Genomic DNA, 18,582 nt, shown 5'->3' on the forward strand with positions numbered 1-18,582 from the left:
GTCTCCCGAAATAACCAACATGAGCTAGCATCTAAATATTAGATCTCTCCTTTGTGCCAAAATCCAAATTATGACAATAACACTAGACAGGCTGGAGAGATGTTTCCAAATCATTGCAAGTTTAAAGTACACCAGTAAGTCTATGATATGAGATGGTAAGTGACCATACTACACAGCACTCATAAGGCAGTACTGTCATTCTTATTTTGTAGTCAGAAGTACTAGATGGAGGGCTGAAAAGAAGCCGTGGGATTAAAACACAACATTTAGAGTAATTAGGGCTAGAGAACTGGATCAGGAGTCAGTGGACTATCTGTTTGGCCTTGAGCAAGTCACTCCCTCTACTCTGCCTTCCTTCACTCTTCAGCTGTTTTAAAGATTTTTTGGAACAAAGTTGGGTATTTTATTCACTTGCCACAGAATTTTCTTCTGTGTAAATAAAAGAGATGAAACAATATGAGGATTGTAAAGATTGTTGAAGAGTCTCAAAAATCATTTCAGTAATTTGTGATTGTTGTATATACTTAATCACAACTTTGTATTTATAATAAATTTACATATTTATTTCAATAGGAATGGGCATATAATTATGTACCATCTTCTTTTTACATAATAATTTTATTAAGGTTTTGAAATTTAAAGTAAAGTTAGATCAGAGGACCATGGAGAGGGATGTGGACTGCATTAAAATTCTGGCTGTGCACTTCCCAGTTGGGCAAGCTTAAATAACAAATTTAAAACAATGTAAGACTCAATTTCCTCACACAGATGAACATATGATTCACATGAGAGAAAATACAGTATGTAGGTCATAAGTTATAAAACTATGCAGGTTAAAAATAATTATTTATGATACAGAATTACTGCAAAAGAAATAAGTTCTCAAGATACTTAAGGAGTAATCTTCAATCATTTCAGCATAGCGTGGGGGATAAATTAGGGATAAATTTAACCAGCCTATGGTTTAATATATAAAACTGATATTTACATATCAATTCAGAATTTGTAGAGCAATTTGTATTTTACCACGTTTTTCAGGTAATTACCCACAAAGTCTAGATAGAATAATCTTAGTATATTAAAAATAAAAGCATTTTTAAAATGAATGCCAAAAAACTACCAAAGCAATAAAAATATAAGAACCACAGCACTAGGAAAAAAACAGAAATCTATTTTTAATGCATAAAATTAGTTCTTCAAAATAAAATTTTATTCAGTTGAAATTTCTGAAATAAACAAAAATATAGCATTACCAAAAGAATGCTTATTAAGTATCAGATACTATGATAAGGACTTAAGTTTCTGTATCTATTAATCTTTGTAACAGGCCTATGAAACCCTTTAAAACACCATATCTTGGATATTGGAAGAGTGAAATCTGAGAAAGACTAAAGTATTCTCCAAGTCACAGAGCTACAGTTCCCCTAGAATCTTGGCCCTTAACCACTATGGGAAAGCACCTTTACATGCAGAAGAAAAACATTCATATTTTACTGGCTAATGACATTACACAGTATTTAAGTCAGGAAAATGTATTTAAAATCATAATCCAGTTTTTGCCCCCCAATTTGTAATGTGTTCAGTGGCCCCCATCTTACAATCTTTCTCTCTCATTTTCAGAAGTCAAAGATGTTCACTGAAAATTAGTGGGGGTTGTTTACTGCATTACTGGAAACAAAGGAACCATGCTAAGTGCTAAATCTCTTCTTAGAGGAGGAAACAAAAAATATTTTTCCTTTTATAAATTCAAAATTAGAAATAAGAAAGGGTAACACGAAGAAGAAAATCAATCTTAATACATCTCCAAAAATGATATTTTCAATAAACAGATAAACACTGAGTTACATGAATGTTGCTGCTAGTTTTATACTTGCAACTTACCTAGGTTTCTCTTGAGTGATTAAGATTTTCACTTTATTAAGAGCCTTCTTGGCCCCTGTGGCTGCAGCCAGCTTGTTGTGAGCTGGGCTGGAGTGTGGACTGGATATGTAAACTTTTTTCCCAGGTCCTGAGGGAGGCTTGGATGGAGAGAAATCTGAGATGAATACAATGCCCTCGCTGGTGAGTACTGTACTGAGAGAAGTGAAACTCTGATTAAAGTTTAATCAAGTTTAGCACAGAGTTTTATTCCAATACATTTTTAAGAGCAAGGTAATGATAATTTTAATAATAAGGAACTGGCAGTGTTATGCAGACATAATGGGAATGTTCTCCAAGTTAAACAGAAACAGGTGGTCCATTACAATTCATCAGAGGCCTCCAAGCTCAGCACTCTAAATTAATATCTTAAATTAAAAAGATACCAGGTTACTGGCAGAAAAAGCAAATGCTTGTTCTTCCAAATAAATTCAGTGTACGGACTTTGATTAGAAACCTTTCCTCATTATATCTCATAACTTCAAAATCTAAAGACTTTCAGAATATAAAATTCACAGAAGAGGGAAAAAAAACCTATATATGAGGTTCTGCATACCACATTTGGCAAATTCAAATATTTAACTTGTTGATACTAATTTTTTATCATTATCATGAGTTGTTCTGTCTAAATTTACTTCCTTTTTCTTCTTGAGTGTCAAACTGAAGCTTGGGATATGCAAAGAGTGTTTCACTTAATATCTAGAGTAAAAGTGCCAACAGTGGCTAAGTGTACAGGAAACAGAAATATTTTATGCCTTTTTATGATTGAAAAAATAATCCCCCTCACAACTGGGGCCGACTAACACCTGCTGCTGCTGCTGCTAAGTCGCTTCAGTCGTGTCTGACTCTGTGCGACCCCATAGACGGCAGCCCACCAGGCTCCCCCGTCCCTGGGATTCTCCAGGCAAGAACACTGGAGTGGGTTTCCATTTCCTTCTCCAATGCATGAAAGTGAAAAGTGAAAGTGAAGTCGCTTAGTTGTGTCCAACTCCTAGCAACCCCATGGACTGCAGCCTACCAGGCTCCTCCATCCATGGGATTTACCAGGCAAGAGTACTGGAGTGGGGTGTCATCGTCTTCTCTGGACTAACATCTATCTGATCATAAAAATCTTATCTACCCTGGCTCCTGGCAATGAGTGAGGCTGTTTTAAAGGCAGGGAACAAAGCATTCAAGAATTATGACAACCCCAGCACATTCAATGAGCAAATCAAAGATGTTAGGTCAACTGATGCTTTGAAATCTCGTGCTTTCATCAACTAAATTACAGAGATGCAGTAAATTAACCTGAAGCTTTGTCTCCATTTCAGATTATAGAAGGCATCCTTCAAGGTCGAAGTCTGTCCCCTCCTTTTGTGATGTCCTCACTCCCTGACTCTGTCAGCTAAGCCTGCTCTCCTCAGGGCTCCCACAGCACTGCCCTCCACAGCAACCTAGTGAGTGCACACATACGTTCACATATACACATTTACACACACAAACCCTAAACACACCGTATTGCAGTTATTTATACAGCTATGTTTCCCATTTTGATTTCTACTTGTCTGACCTTCTGTCCCTCCATCAACTCATATACCCCTCAATAAATATTGGAGGATACAAATTGGAATGTTGAGTCATTCAAATCCAGGGAAAACATTCTTTACCATAGTAGATGTCCTCATCTCTTTGAAGTTGTTCATCAAATATCAAAATGAAGTCTACCTTGACCACTTTATCTATTACAACAAGCCCACTCCCACTCCCTTTATCTTGTTTTATTTTTTATACCACTCATAATACATTGTAGTGTACTAATTCATTATGCTCATAGGTTACCACCTAATTCTTCCTCACTAGAATGCAAACTTTATGAAGGCAAGAATCCTTGTCTTGATTCACTGATATATTCCAGGCTCCCAGAACACTCCGTGCATATAGCAAGTAAAAGCTCAAGAAATATTTGTTGGATAACTGAATAAAAAATATTTAGTCACAAAAATATCTGTCTAGAATCTAATTTTTAGATCAGTGGCTCAGTAAAACATTAAAGTACATTGGCAAAAAAAGTCTCTACAAGAAAAAACTCCCTTGGGCTTAGTCTGTTCCTGACATGCATCTGTTTATGGCACTCAAAAGGCTTGGAATGAATTAGAACAATATTTTGAAAAGGAAGAAATGAATTCGGCCACAGACTAAATGAAACCCTTGACTCAGGTTCTTTTGATGTTCCTAGAAAAAAAATTTAATTAAGTCTGAATTAGAATAACACAGCAACTCTCTCGTTCTCTGACTAATCTAATTCTGATCACAAATTCCATACACTGAAGGTCTAGCTTGCTGATTTAAATTTCTAATCATCAGAATACTTGAAAAAAATATGGGTTATGATTTAGTATCTTTACTAGGAACTGAAAAGATATGAACTAGATGTGCGTCTGATTTTAAGATGTATGGATGGGTGTACGTGTATGTGTATCTTATGTATATAGCGTTAACCATATATATTACAAATACCTCAATTCATTTTCCACAAGAAAACTAGTACTCACAAGTTAAATGTGAGGGATCAAAAGGATCAAAAGAAAAAGAAAGAATGTTATCAGCATAGCTCTTCTTCCAGAGTTTGGTGCCAGTATCTGCATTCCAGAGCACAATGTAATTCGGCGGATGGATAGCAAGCAATAAATCCCGGGAAGCATCTTGATTCCATAACCACTGAACATCTGCAAAGACCAGATAAATAAAGACAAAATTCAGAAATCACCCACTTTAAAACACTTGGTTAATGCATCCTTTATATCTAGTTGTGTGTATGTGTTTTCATAATCCTTAAAATCTTAACTTCCCCCCTCCTCTTCAATGTTGCATCTAAGTTTGTGTGTCAAGATTGACAGGGAAAACTAATTTTACATAAAAATGAGCTGCCTGAACATTAGAATCTAGAGGTCAACATTTCCAAGTAATCTGAAATATTGCTTCAAAGAAAATACAAGGCAATTTACACTATTCATTAGTTAAAACTTTATGTCAAAGACTTGTCCTAGCCAGGATCAATGTCAGACTCTCCTAATGTTTTTGTGGAGTTATTAATGGGACTTTACAGAATTGCACGTTTTTTCAAGACAATAAAGAAGATAAAGATCTAGTTCAGTAGGTACAGTAAGTACTCAGTAAGTGTTTTTTTAACAGTCATTTAAAAGATTCACCCAGTCAAGAGAGCCACGCAGTCAAAGCCAGGAATGCTGTATTGATTAGGTCAGTAACATAAGCAAGCAAATGATCTACTGATATATGAAAATGAGAATAGCATTTTATCTCTATTAGCAGAAAGTAAGCATTGAGAGCTAATTCAAAGGTGCAGTTCTGGGGAGTTTATTTATAGCTTAGATCTACAAGACCATTTATAAGGAGCTTAAGTTTTCTCATCATGCTCAACTGAAATTAATGCATTTTACCAAAGCACAAATCAACTGAGATCTGAGGAAATAAGCCCAGGAGCATATTGATAGGGAAAAGAAAGCTAGATTCGGATCCACAGAACTGGCTACACACAATCAAGAGTTAACTGAGAAGTGATGAAAGTAAATGAAAGGGACAAAAACCAACCGCTCTAACAGTAAGTGTATTAACACAGACGCTCGGTGGAGCAAGGACTTTCCTCACCCTGAATAGGCTTGGCATGCTCTTGGATCTCACACTGTGCTACTCCTGCTGCTACATCCCAAACGATGATCTTTCCATTGACATCAGCAGAAGCTAAGCGCAAGGAATATGGCGAGCCAATGTTATGATGATAATTTTCCCTGGCCCATTTAACCTAGTATCAAGAAGAAACCAAATCAAGTAAATATGTGCACTGGATGTAAACCATACATAATTTTCATAAAACACTGACCAGAACTCAAGCTACATTCTACACTTATATTACAAAAATAGGAAATTAGCTTCCTCAAAAGTCAGACATTTTTATTATGATTTTTTTAAAGCCGCAACTAAAATAGTTTTGAAAACATCACAACTTTCTTGCCTTTAAAATATCAGAAATGAGACACAGGCTTAATAATCTAGAGAATTCAGGCAAAAATTCCAGAACACTATCTCTTAAAATGGTATGATCACTGGTATATCATCTAATCACAGTAAAGACCATAAAATCTAATTCTGACAGAACACGTAAAATCCTAAACTGATAAGAAGAATCTTCTCTTGCACTCTATTCTTCTAATTAAAAGGAGACAACTTTGAGCTACCAAAATCTTGCAAAAGGAAAACACAAAAGCAAACAAAAAATCTGGGTAAACACTCATAAATCGGAAAAAAATTGCAGCAGTTTTTTCTCTAAAAAAATAAATTTATGCATCATACTTTTATAATAACATTAATAGTTTTTTAAATAAAAAATACAAGAATCCCAGCACAAATCAGGTTAATTCCTGAGTACTGAGCACTGACAGAATAAGGAATAGAACAGTCCTTCCTCTGAGCCAAGGTCTTCCCTGGCTACAACCTGCCTTCTTTAGCTCCTACTTGTTTACTTTGGATCATTTCCCACATAATACTCTGGAGTTATTTTATTTACTTTGTTTTGACCTATCACCAGTCCTGCTCCACATGGCAGGATCATGGGGGCCTTGCTCACATTTCTATTCCCAGACCCTAACACAGTGCCTGCAGCTGACATTCAAGTATGTGTTTAGTCAACAAACTGAACACCGCAGACTCTTCAAATATATACCTGTATTTGAATATATAGGGATATACCTATGTACACAGACACACACATGTATGTACACATAAAAGTAAACACACTCAGAGAAAATGCTTAGGTAGGGAGGCATGCTAATCAATTCCAATAGCATTCATGAAAAAGATGGCCAAAAGTGTTCCGAACTTCAGTGTTAACGAGACACATCTTTTCCTCAGGCAAGAATGTTTTTTAAATGAGAATGTGTGTCTGCACACATGCATGTATATATGTTTGAATGTGTATATATGTACATGTTTACTTTATACACGTGTGAAGGTATGTATACTCTCCCTCCTCGTTATTTACAGAAACTGTATTTGTGAATTTGCCTACTCGCTAGAACGCATTTGTAATTTTATTTGTAAAATCAGTATCTGCAGTGCTTTCACCGTCATTAACGGACACACGCAGAGCGGTAACAAACCTGAGTCACTCAACACCCAAGAGCACCCCAGCTGCGGTTGACAAGGCACTCTTGCGGCAGTTCTCAGGGTATAACCACTGTCTGTTCTGAGGCCTACTTACTACTGTGTTTTACATTTCTGGGCTTCCGGTTGTGACTTCACTGTTTAAAACGGTCCCCGGCGCAGTGCTCAAGTGCTGTCTAGAGCTCCTAAGCACAAGAAGCTGTGCCATGCATTACAGAAAAAACACACGAAATAAGCTCTGTCCAGGCATGAGTTATGGTGCTGTCGGCCATGAGTTCAATGATAATAAATCAACAGTATATAATAAATAAGATGTCTTTTAACAGAAACACATATAAAACAAGGTTATATATCAATCAGTTGATGAAAATATTGCAACTAGAGGCTCACTAGGAACCAAATTGCATTATTTCCCCCAGGAGCAATCAGTGTTTCAGTATTTGCTAATTCAGTGTTTCCAACAACTTTACAGAATAAAACTACCACAGATAAGATTATTGTAGGGTGTGTGTGTGTGTGTGTGTGTGTATGTGTGTAGTACTTGAATTCCATCTCTGTATACATATTTTTTAAAAATCACCTAAACACATCATAATCAAACTGCTGAAAATCAAGATAAGGAGCTGAGAAAAGATACACTGCATACAGAGAAACAAAGACAAAAATTTCCCAACAAAAATTACTCTGGGAGATAATTGAGTGATCTTTAAAGCACTACAAGGAAAAAAAAAAGTACTGGTGAAACAGTTTCTCAGACAAATAAAATCAGAAAGGATCAACCAATATCAGATACATGCCTCAAGGACTTGAAGGAAATTCTTTAGCCAAAAGGAATATGACACCAGACTGAAACACACATCTATACTAAGAAATGAAAACTCCAGAACTGCAAAAAAGACAGAAATGGGGGGAGATATAATATTTCTTCCCCCAAAACAAAAAAATTAAAAAACAAAACCTATATTCAACATTAGACTTGATGGTGAAAGACTGAATGCTTTTTTCCTAGGTTCAGGGTAAGACAAAGGCATTCTCCCTCAGTCCTAAGCACTGTAGTAGAGGTCCCAATCAACACAAGAGGACAAGGAAAAGAAAGAAAAGACACCAGATTACTAGTGAAAAATCCAAGCTGTCATTATCTGCAGATAACATTACTGTCTACATAAGAAAAACAAAACAATAACACTCAAGTTACTAAATCTAATGAGTTTAGCAAGATCATAGGATACATGTAGATATTAAAAAAAAAAATCCCCTGTATATTTCCCTTTTGCACATTACATACAAAAATTAACTCAAAATGGATCTAAAACCCAAATATAAGAGCTAAAATCATAATATCCTTAGACAAAAACAAAGATATAAATCTTCTTGACACTGGGAAAAGCAATGGTTCTTTGTTACAGCCTACATCAAAATTTAAAACTTTTGTGCTTCAGAGGGCACTATCACAGAATGAGAGAAAATATTTGCCAAGGCATATATCTGATAAGGGACTTGTATCTAGAACCATAAAGAATTCTTTCAACTCCAAAGTTTTAAAAAATACAATTTTAAAATGGGCAAAGGAATGAATAGACATTTTTCAAAGAATATCTACAAATGGCCACTAAGCACATGAAAAGATGCTAAACACTATTAGCCATTAAGGAAACACAAACCAAAACTACAATGAGAACCACTTCATACCCCCTAGGAGGGCTATAATCAAAAGGACAGATGTTGAGTTTGAGGAGAAATTAGAGCCCTCATACACTGCTATGGGCATGTAAAATATTGAAGCCTCTTTGAGAAAAAACAGTCTGGCAGTTCCTCAAAAGTTAAATATAAAGTTACCATGTGAGTCAGCTATTCTACTTTGAGGCTATATACTCAAGAGAAATGAAAACACGGGTTCACACAAACAAACTGTACACAAATGTTCATGGCAGCATTGTTCCTAATACCTAAAAAGTGAGATATGCCAAATATCCATCAATAAATAAATGCTGTATCAGTGGAATATTATTTAGCGATAAAAAGGAACAGAGTTCTGACACAAGCCATGTGACATGGATGAATCTTGAAAAACGTTATGCTAGGCGAAAGATGCCAAGCACACACTGCACCATCTCATTCATTTCAAATGTCTAGAACAGACAAATCTACAGAACAGAAAGCAGATTAGTGGCTGCCCAGGGATGAAGGGAAAGGGGGTAGGTGGCAACTGCTAAGGCATACATGGTTTCTTTGCAGGGTTATGAAATTGATAGTGGTGATGGCTACACAACTCTGGATATACTGAAAACCATGGAACTGTATGCTTTAAATGCATGAATTTTATGGTATGAGTATCTCAATAAAACAGTTAACAACCAATAAAAGACCCCAGATCTCCATCTCCAATAATAACATCTTTCCTAAAATTTCAGATCAGTATAATTCAATTGCCCCAGGCGTCTCAGACTTTGCACCTTAAACACTGACTTCACACAGTCACGTCATCAAAACAATACTACCATTCAGCTACTCATACAGAAACCTCGAGTCATTCTGATTCTCCCTTAAGACTGTTCACTGTAAAGTTCACCTCTAAAGTGAAAGTTGCTCAGTCACGTCCAACTCTGAGAACCTATGAACTGTTGTCTGCCAGGCTTCTCTGTCCATGGAATTCACCAGACCAGAATACTGGAATGGGTAGCTATTCCCTTCTCCAGGGGAATCTTCCCAACCCAGGGATGAACCCAGGTCTCCCACACTACAGGAGGATTCTTTACCTTCTGAACCACCAGGGAAGCCCAGAAATACTGGAGTGGGTAGCCTATCCCTTCTGCAGTGGATCTTCCTGACCCAGGCATCAAACCGGGGGTTCCTGCTTTGGGGTCATTCTGTTGATTAAGACTGTTTACTATAAACATTATCAAGTTCACCTCTTAGAGAGCTCCTAAATCTGACTCCTTTATGTCTCCTCTTTATTTTAGGCCCTAAGGATTTCCTGCCAAAATTACTACAACTCTCCTAAATGATCCCATTGCATTGTCTTGCCTTTTTCCAACAGATCTTCCACTACTGCCAGAGTGAGTTTTTCTAAAATGAAAATATGATCAAGTCAATCTCCTACTTAAAAGTCCAAAGTCCATCATAATCTTATAAACCTTTCAGGGTAGGTGACTTTCTCCGGCTGCCTTCTTTCATCACTCCTACTGATTACATGTGTATTCCATCTTTTGGCCATCCTTTACACACACTGCTTCCTCTTGAGTCTATTCTCCTTTTCTCCTGCAGTGCACTTCCTAATTTTTCACTCAGCCAGCTACTGTTTACTAGTCCCTAAAATGAAAAGAATTCTGAGCCCTCCTCTGATCCCTACAACCAGGTGACCTGTAGTCCCTTCGTCTTCCCATAGCATATGAAACAGGTCTCACTTACCACACTGTATTTGTAAGTTTTCTTCTCACTCTTCCTCGCTAGACAATGAATTGCTTGAGGGCTTTCTCATCTCTATACTCTTAGCACATACTAGATGCTCAAAACTAATGAGTGAAATGAGTGGTGCAGTACAGGACAAAATTAGTGTTTTCCACTAGCATTAAAATGACCTAAGAACTAGCATTTAATAGTTCAATACTGATGCGACATTATACATGGAAATACTGCATGCGCATGTGTGATCAGTCTTGTTCAACTCTTTGTGACCCCATGGACTGTGGTGGGCCAGGCTCCTCCGTCCATGGATTTCTTTAGGCAAGAATACTGGAGTGTGTTCCACTTCCTCTTCCAGGGGATCTTCCTGACCCAGGGATCAAACCTGAGACTCCTGCATTGGCAGGTGGGTTCTTTACCACTGAGCCATTCGGAAAACCCGATATGGAAATATTAGGCTACCCCAAGTAAGAGTATCACATGTAAAACCTACTCAACATTTCTACATATGACTTTAATGAGATTCCAGCGATATTTAAAACTTTAGAACAGACAATTTATGATAGGGTGGAAGTAGGATCTGACTTACCTTGACAACATCAGCTTTATGCTTTTCTAAAACTTGAAGCGTTTGAGCAGTATTGGAATCAATCACTACCACAAGCGAATGACATCCATAAGCAATTAAACCTTGCCAGCCCCTAACAAAAAGTGTTAACATTTAAGTTAAGAGCAAAGCAAAACAACTTCTCTCTTGCCAAAAGGCATCCTAAACAACAGATAAATCTAACCAATAGGCACCGCCATTAATAAAATTATTATGTAAGCCCAAAGGCTAGCACATTACATTTTACCATTTAAATAGAAAAGGTCTAGCTAAGCTTTAAAAAACAAAACTTGTTGAAATTTTTTTTTTTTCCCGGATAAAAAAATTAAGTTCTGAGAGATATGCCTGTAGAGGTGTAAAGACATATAAAGCGACTCGGGTCGTCTATTTGTCTTCGAGAGCTTATCCCTCGTCTTACTCAACTCTGAATGCCAAGCATCCACAGAGTGCGTGGGATCACACTCCACGCTCTGTGATGAGCCCTGGTCCCTCCAACCAGATAAAAAGATGAACACTCAACAGGAAGTTTCTGTACTCTTGCCAACCTTCCCAGGAGCCACAGCTACAAGCAGTCTGCTTTATATTTGCCTGGTTATTAATTATCGTTGTCATTTTATAGTAAAAAGATAAAGGTGAAATGAAGAGTTGGCGAGAGCCCAGGGTCCTGGCACAGCGTCCAGCACACTGTTGAATGGATACAGGTTAAGAAACGGGGATGAGAGAAAAAGAAGACAGAACTGGGGAAGAACGGAATTGACATGGGGGCGAGAAGCCCGGAGACTTGGGAGGAGAGGGTAAGAGTGGGGAATGGGGACGGTGAGGAAGGTGAGGGGAACGAGCGAAGAGAAACAAGAGATGAGAGAACGAGGGCAAGTATATCCACCCAGGGTAAGTTCCCATATGGGAGTTTTTACAGCTTTTATAGTAACAACAGAAAGCTGGCATTTAAAAATGAAAATCTCTAAAGTGTGAAGGCAGCGTCCAGTCTTGAAGAGAAACTAAGCAGGCGGATGAAACCGCTTGTTCTTTCCCCCTTCCCCTCAGAGACTCCTGGCCGAGCCTGGCGGCCTCGGAACCCGGCGCCCTCACCAGTCCACCGCCGCCTTGTTGTGGGCATTGAGAGCCCCGGTGAGGGTGCGCGCCGACACCTTAAAATTCACGGTGTAGGGCAACATCGCCACGGCTAAACTGGGCCCTCAGAGTCGCCGCGCAACCAGGAAGCTGCCGGCCACTGGGCTTCCGTTCCAAACAGAGTCCGGGTGACTCCTTGGGCGCCGCGCTTTGGTTCCGCTAAATCCGAGGTTCCACAGCTTCCGATTCCGTTGCCTTCAGTTTCCGTCACTCCTATGTTCCGCCTGCTTCAGGGTTCCGCCACCTTGGGGTTCCGAGGCTCTGTATAGTATCTGGTTGTGCCTTGAAGGAAAAGGTGTTGCCTGGGGTCACATCTGTTTTCTTAAGACTGGGACTGCGTAAGCCTATGTGCCCTGATGAAAATGTAAGCCTATGTGTCCTGATGACAATAGTGAAAAGCAAGAGCTAAAAGTCCCAATTAGCCTTTTGCCTTCAATCAGTTAACTTAGAAAAACTACCAATGTCTAGTCAAGGCTGTGGTTTTTCCAGTAGTCATGTACGGATGAGAGAGTTGGACTGTAAAGAAAGCTGAGCGCTGAAGAATTGATGCTTTTGAACTGTGGTGTTGGAGAAGGCTCTTGAGAGTCCCTTGGACTGCAAGGAGATCCAGCCAGTCCTGAATGTTCATTGGAAGGACTGATGTTGAAGCTGAAACTTCAATACTTGGGCCACCTGATGTGAAGAGCTGACTCATCTGAAACGACCTTGATGCTGGAAAAGACTGAAGGCAGGAGGAAAAGGGGACAACAGAAGATGAGATGGTTGGATGGTATCATGGACACAATGGACATGAGTTTGAGTAAGCTCTGGAAGTTGGTGATGGACAGGGAGGCCTGGCGTGCTGCAGTCCATGGAGTCGCAAAGAGTCAGACACGATTGAACGCAAAGAGCTGGACACGACTGAGCAACTGAACTGAACTGAACTGAACCGAACCAATGCCAGGCACTGTTGTAGGTATTGGGGATATAGTGAGGAAGAGGATACAAAGTCTCTGCCCTATGGAGTTTATAGAATAAATGAGATTGTGGATTTAAGAATAAGTTTCCATGATCTGCAAAAAAAGAGTAAGAGAATGTATAGGATTTACTGGATGAATGGAGAGAGTGAATGAGATGAATAGCCAGAATTCGAAAATTTTTCAATGGCAACCATGCACTGTATGTGATCCGTTAATGGTTCCTGTAATGAACTGCTATTACTAATACCAGATATCATTTATTGGGAATTACCACATGCTAGGCAGTAAACTAAGGACTTTCCATGTTGCTGCTGCTGCTAAGTCACTTCAGTCATGTCCGACTCTGTGTGACCCCATAGACCGAAGCCCACTAGGCTCCCCCATCCCTGGGATTCTCCAGGCAACAACACTGGAGTGGGTTGCCATTTCCTTCTCCAATGCATGAAAGTGAAAAGTGAAAGTGAAGTCACTCAGTCGTGTCCGACCCTCAGCGACCCCATGGACTGCAGCCTTCCAGGCTCCTCCATCCATGGGATTCTCCAGGCAGGAGTACTGGAGTGGGGTGCCATTGCCTTCTCCAAGTTAGCTAAGCCTTTTCTTTGATCCTCACACCGGATTTCCTTCTTTTGGTCCTAGGTGTCTTGAAAGGTTAGTGTCAGTAATAGAAGGGCATTTATTGTGACTTTGGGCAGATCATTTGAATTCATTAAGCCTCCTTTTCTTCTATTATTAGAGGGAGGGGTTAATTATCCTTAGATCATTAAAAGCATAATGTTAGATAATATATTAAAGAACCTAACACAGCACTTATATTCCTAAGTGCCTTATAACTTACTGACAGAGCTGGAATATAAATATAGGTCCTTTTTTAGGGGTAGGGGGTGGGATAGCACTGGCCCTCTAAGCTGTGCTGTGTTTAGTCACTCAGTCGTGTCCAACACTTTTCCACCCTGAGGACTGTAGCCTGCTGGGCTCCTGGCTCCTCTGTCCATGGGGATTCTCCAGGCAAGAATACTGGAGGGGGTTGCCAAGCCCCCCTCCAAGGGATCCAACCCAGGAATCGAACAGGAGTCTCCTTCATTGCAGGTGGATTCTTTACCAGCTAAGCTACCAGGGAAGTCCCCACCCACAACTAAGCTCAGTCTGTTCAGTCACTCAGTCGTGTCCAGCCCTTTGTGACCCCATGGACTACAGCACACCAGGCTTCCCTGTCCATCACCAAGTCCTGAAGCTTTCTAACTCGTGTTCATCGAGTCCATGATGCCATCCAACTATATCATCCTCTTTTGTCCCCTTCTCCTCCTGCCTTCCATCTTTCCCAGCATCAAGGTCTTTTCCAATGAGTTTACTCTTTCACATCAGGTGACCAAAGTAGTGGAGTTTTAGTTTCAGCATCAGTCCTTCCAATGAGTATTCAGAACTGATTTCCTTTAGGATAGACTTGTTTTATCTCCTTGCAGTCCCAGGGACCCTCAAGAGTCTTCTCCAAGACTCTTAGAGTCTTGGAGACCCATTCCTTGGCGCCACTCCTGGGGTGCCCAAGTCCCTCTAAGCTCCCTTAAATTTGTAGAAAGATCTTCCCTCTCTAAGGTGTATCCTGCAAGAGAAGAAGTAATGAGAATTTGGCTAAAAGTGGAGTTGGATTTGCTGAGTCACTCATGGGGATACCAAAACCACAGTGATTTGCTTTAAGACCAGGGCTTTAAGGGATCACAACAGTGAATGTATCAGACAGGGTTTGGGGAATCGCAGTTCTGGATGGACCATGATGACCTTGGCTCTGAAGGGGCTAACTCAGCTCTTTCTAAAAAGCCAGGCTGTCCATACTCATAGCCAAAGACATAGGCTGTTTGAGCTGCCAGGCAAGCCCTAACTGGTGTTCCTCTGACCACCTTGCAGTCATATCGTGCTTACGATGCAGTCTGGAGCTCAAGTCTGTAGCCTCAGGAATTAGCTTTAAAAGACTACAACTTGTATATCTTTCAGGATAACGATGTCCCCTTCTTTTCCAGACTTGGATCTCCTTCCCTTCTCAGGCTGTGTCTTTACTCAAACCCCTTTGCTGACAGTTGGTCACTTAGCTTCCCACTGCCTCTAGCATCAATATGGGCCATGCCATTTACTACATTAGTTAGATTATTTTTCTTATAACACTGCTATTTTAAATTGGTCAATCCTGTCTTATTTTAAATGAAAGCATTTGAACTGCAAACCAACCCTGTTTCATCAGTGGTTGGTATTTCCAACTCCAAGTTCTAGATAAAGAAACTCAGCCTCCGAAAGGAGGGGGGATTTACCCAAGATCACATTTCTGGTCAGTGAAAGAGGTGAACTTCCATACACTCAGGGCTCAGTCCAGGATACAGAACTGCTCTCATATGAGGTTTAGGTATGGTTGTGCATTGTCGCCAGGGATGAAACTGGGGCCAAGTGTCCGCACTTTGTGCAGTCAATGCATTTTAAAGGAAAGGCACCCAGGAACATGGGAGGCACAGTCGGCAGCTAAGGGGGGGACTGGATGAACAGGAGGGGGTACTAGACTGACAGCCTAGATTGGCATCTATTTATCTTTCTTGGGTTTTTCCTTAAATACCTTCCACCCACCCTTTACTTCCTTGTGGATGATCATCAGTCCGATTTATTGTCTGACTACTCTTATTATTGATCTCTTTTTGTGTCTGCACATATTATAGGTAATTATTACAGTATAATGGATCAGTCACTGCACTTTATGACTTGGCAATTGAGGTTTATTAGACTGAAGGAGGTTTCTCAGAAAAGCACTCATGGTGAAATGGATTTCTCCTGAGGAAGCTGTGTGAGGGACGTGTTTTTCTTACATCCTGAGCACAAGGAGAGGCAGTCAGGTGTTGCTGGAAAGGGCAAGAGCTTTGTGGTTAGACAGACAGACAGACAGGTGGGAATCCTGTTCTGGTCCGGCCACCTCCTAGCTCTGTGACTTAGGGCAAATTTAGGGTTTGAAATATGGTATGCAAGATTCTCCAGTGTGATGGTTGTCCTGGCTATTAAGGGCAAGGAGCCAGGTGTGCACCCATTCGGGCCCCCTCTCTCTTTCCAGCTGGTCCACATAATTGACCTGCAGGCAAAACTAATTCCTGGGATCACTGGTGGAGAAAGCGATGGCACCCCACTCCAGTACTCTTGCCTGGAAAATCCCATGGATGGAGGAGCCAGGTAGGCTGTAGTCCATGGGGTCGCTAAGAGTCGGACATGACTGAGTGACTTCACTTTCACTTTTTACTTTCATGCATTGGAGAAGGAAATGGCAACCCACTCCAGTGTTCTTGCCTGGAGAATCCCAGGGACGGGGGAGCCTGGTGGGCTGCTGTCTATGGGGTCGCAGCAGCAGCAGGATCACTGGGGCTCTGTCAGTGTGTGTTTATCCAGTTACTGGCTGTTTTTAATGGAAGAATAAGCTAGAGGACATCCTTATTTGATTCATTCATCAGACTTTTATTAGTCCAAATAAACAATATCTTAATATTGAGCTCATGGAATAGCATTTCATAAATTAGATTAACTTTACAAACTTGTAGCTGGTGCACAAGCATGCTTTCTTGAGAAGAAGTAATTCTATTGATTACACATTCTTAACAAGCTTGAATCTGGGTAGAAATAGACTGTGAGACACTCTAACAGGCTTAAGGGTTTCTGGTCTTTCACAGAATCTTCCAGTTGTTGCAACTAAAAACAAATGCCATTTTGACACTTCTAAGTGTCATATTTGTGTTCCTACCCAGGGTATATGGCTGGCTTGTAATTCAAAGTCTGCCCTAGTTTTGAGTGTAGACAGACTAAATCCGGAGTCCTAGAAGCCAGCATACGATAAAAAAAGTGAACTTGTAAGCCCCCTGACATTTCCTGAAAGTGTTTATTTAAGAGCATCTAGTTTTACTCTCTTGAAATATTAAGAACAATATCACAGTTTTTAAAAAGAGAAAAATGTGTCCATAATCTTTACTTGCTAATGTGAATTTTATATTCAGTTCAGTTCAGTCACTCAGTCATGTCCAACTCTTTGCGACCCCCTGGACTGCAGCACGCCAGGCCTCCCCATCCATCACCAACTCCCAGAGTTTACTCAAACTAAAATCCATTGAGTCAGTGATGCCATCCAACCATCTCATCCTCTATTATCCCCTTCTCCTCCTGCCTTCAGTCTTTCCCAGTATCAGGGTCTTTTCCAATGAGTCAGTTCTTCCCATCAGGTGACCAAAGTATTGAAGTTTCAGCTTCAGCATCAGTCCATCCAATGAATATTCAGGACTGATTTCCTTTAGGATGGACTGGCTGGATCTCCTTGCAGTCCAAGGGACTCTCAAGAGTCTTATCCAACACCACAGTTCAGAAACATCAATTCTTCAGTGCTCAGCTTTCTTTATGATCCATTTCTCACATCCATACATGACTACTAGAAAAACCATAGCTTTGACAAGACAGACCCTTGTCAGCAAAGTATTATCTCTGCTTTTTAATACGCTGTCTAGGTTGGTCATAGCTTTTCTTCCAAGGAGCAAGCAACTTTTAATTTCATGGCTGCAGTCACCATCTGCAGTGATTTTGGAGTCCAAGAAAATAAAGTCTGTCACTGTTTCCATTGTTTCCCCATCTATTTACCATGAAGTGATGGGACCAGATGCCATGATCTTTGTTTTTTGAAAGTTGTTTTAAGCCACCTTTTTCACTCTCCTCTTTCACTTTCATCAAGATGCTCTTCAGTTCCTCTTCACTTTCTGCCATAAGGGTGGTGTCATCTGCATATCTGAGGTTATTGATATTTCTCCCTGCAATCTTGATTCCAGCTTGTGCTTCTTCCAGCCCAGCATTTCTCATGATGTACTCTGCACATAAGTTAAATAAGCAAGGTGACAATATACAGCCTTGACGTGCTCCTTTTCCTATTTGGAACCAGTCTGTTGTTTCATGTCTGGTTCTAATTGTTTCTTCTTGGCCCGCATACAGATTTCTCAGGAGGCAGGTCAAGTGGTCTGGTATTCCTGTCTCTTTCAGAATTTTCCACAGTTTGTTGTGATCCACACAGTCAAAGACGTTGGAATAGTCAAGGAAGCAGAAGTAGATGTTTTTGTGGAATTCTCTTGCTTTTTCTATGATCCAATGGATGTGGGCAATTTGATCTCTAGTTCCTCTGCCTTTTCTAAATCCAGCTTGAACAGCTGGAAGTTCTCGGTTCACATACCGTTGAAGCCTCACTTGGAGAATTTTGAGCTTTACTTTGCCAGCGTGTGACATGAGTGCAATTGTGCGGTAGTTTTGACGTTCTTTGGCATTGCCTTTCTTTGGGATTGGAATGAAAACTGACCTTTTCCAGTCCTGTGGCCACTGCTGAGTTTTCCAAATTTGCTGGCATATTGAGTGCAGCACTTTCAC

At 40.1% G+C, this 18,582-nt stretch overlaps 1 protein-coding gene across 3 annotated transcripts in view; it reads right to left on the reverse strand.

The window, feature by feature from the left end:
• WDR11 (WD repeat domain 11) overlaps positions 1-12,319 on the reverse strand; it is a 59,164-nt gene extending 46,845 nt beyond the window's left edge. For 2 of the 3 annotated variants that reach the window (XM_010859244.1, XM_010859243.1), the window contains exons 1-5: positions 12,173-12,319; positions 11,066-11,177; positions 5,563-5,716; positions 4,449-4,622; positions 1,882-2,068 (exon numbers count right to left, since the gene is read on the reverse strand). In XM_010859244.1, the coding sequence (XP_010857546.1) occupies positions 1,882-2,068; positions 4,449-4,622; positions 5,563-5,716; positions 11,066-11,177; positions 12,173-12,258 (713 nt within the window). In that variant the 5' untranslated portion in view covers positions 12,259-12,319. The remainder of the gene's footprint in view (positions 1-1,881; positions 2,069-4,448; positions 4,623-5,562; positions 5,717-11,065; positions 11,178-12,172) is intronic. The other variant, XM_010859245.1, reaches the window with a different exon arrangement.
• Positions 12,320-18,582: the final 6,263 nt, after the last annotated feature.

Source organism: Bison bison, unplaced genomic scaffold (assembly GCF_000754665.1).
Source record: "Bison bison bison isolate TAMUID 2011002044 unplaced genomic scaffold, Bison_UMD1.0 scf7180017864456, whole genome shotgun sequence".
Taxonomy (NCBI): Eukaryota; Metazoa; Chordata; class Mammalia; order Artiodactyla; family Bovidae; genus Bison; species Bison bison.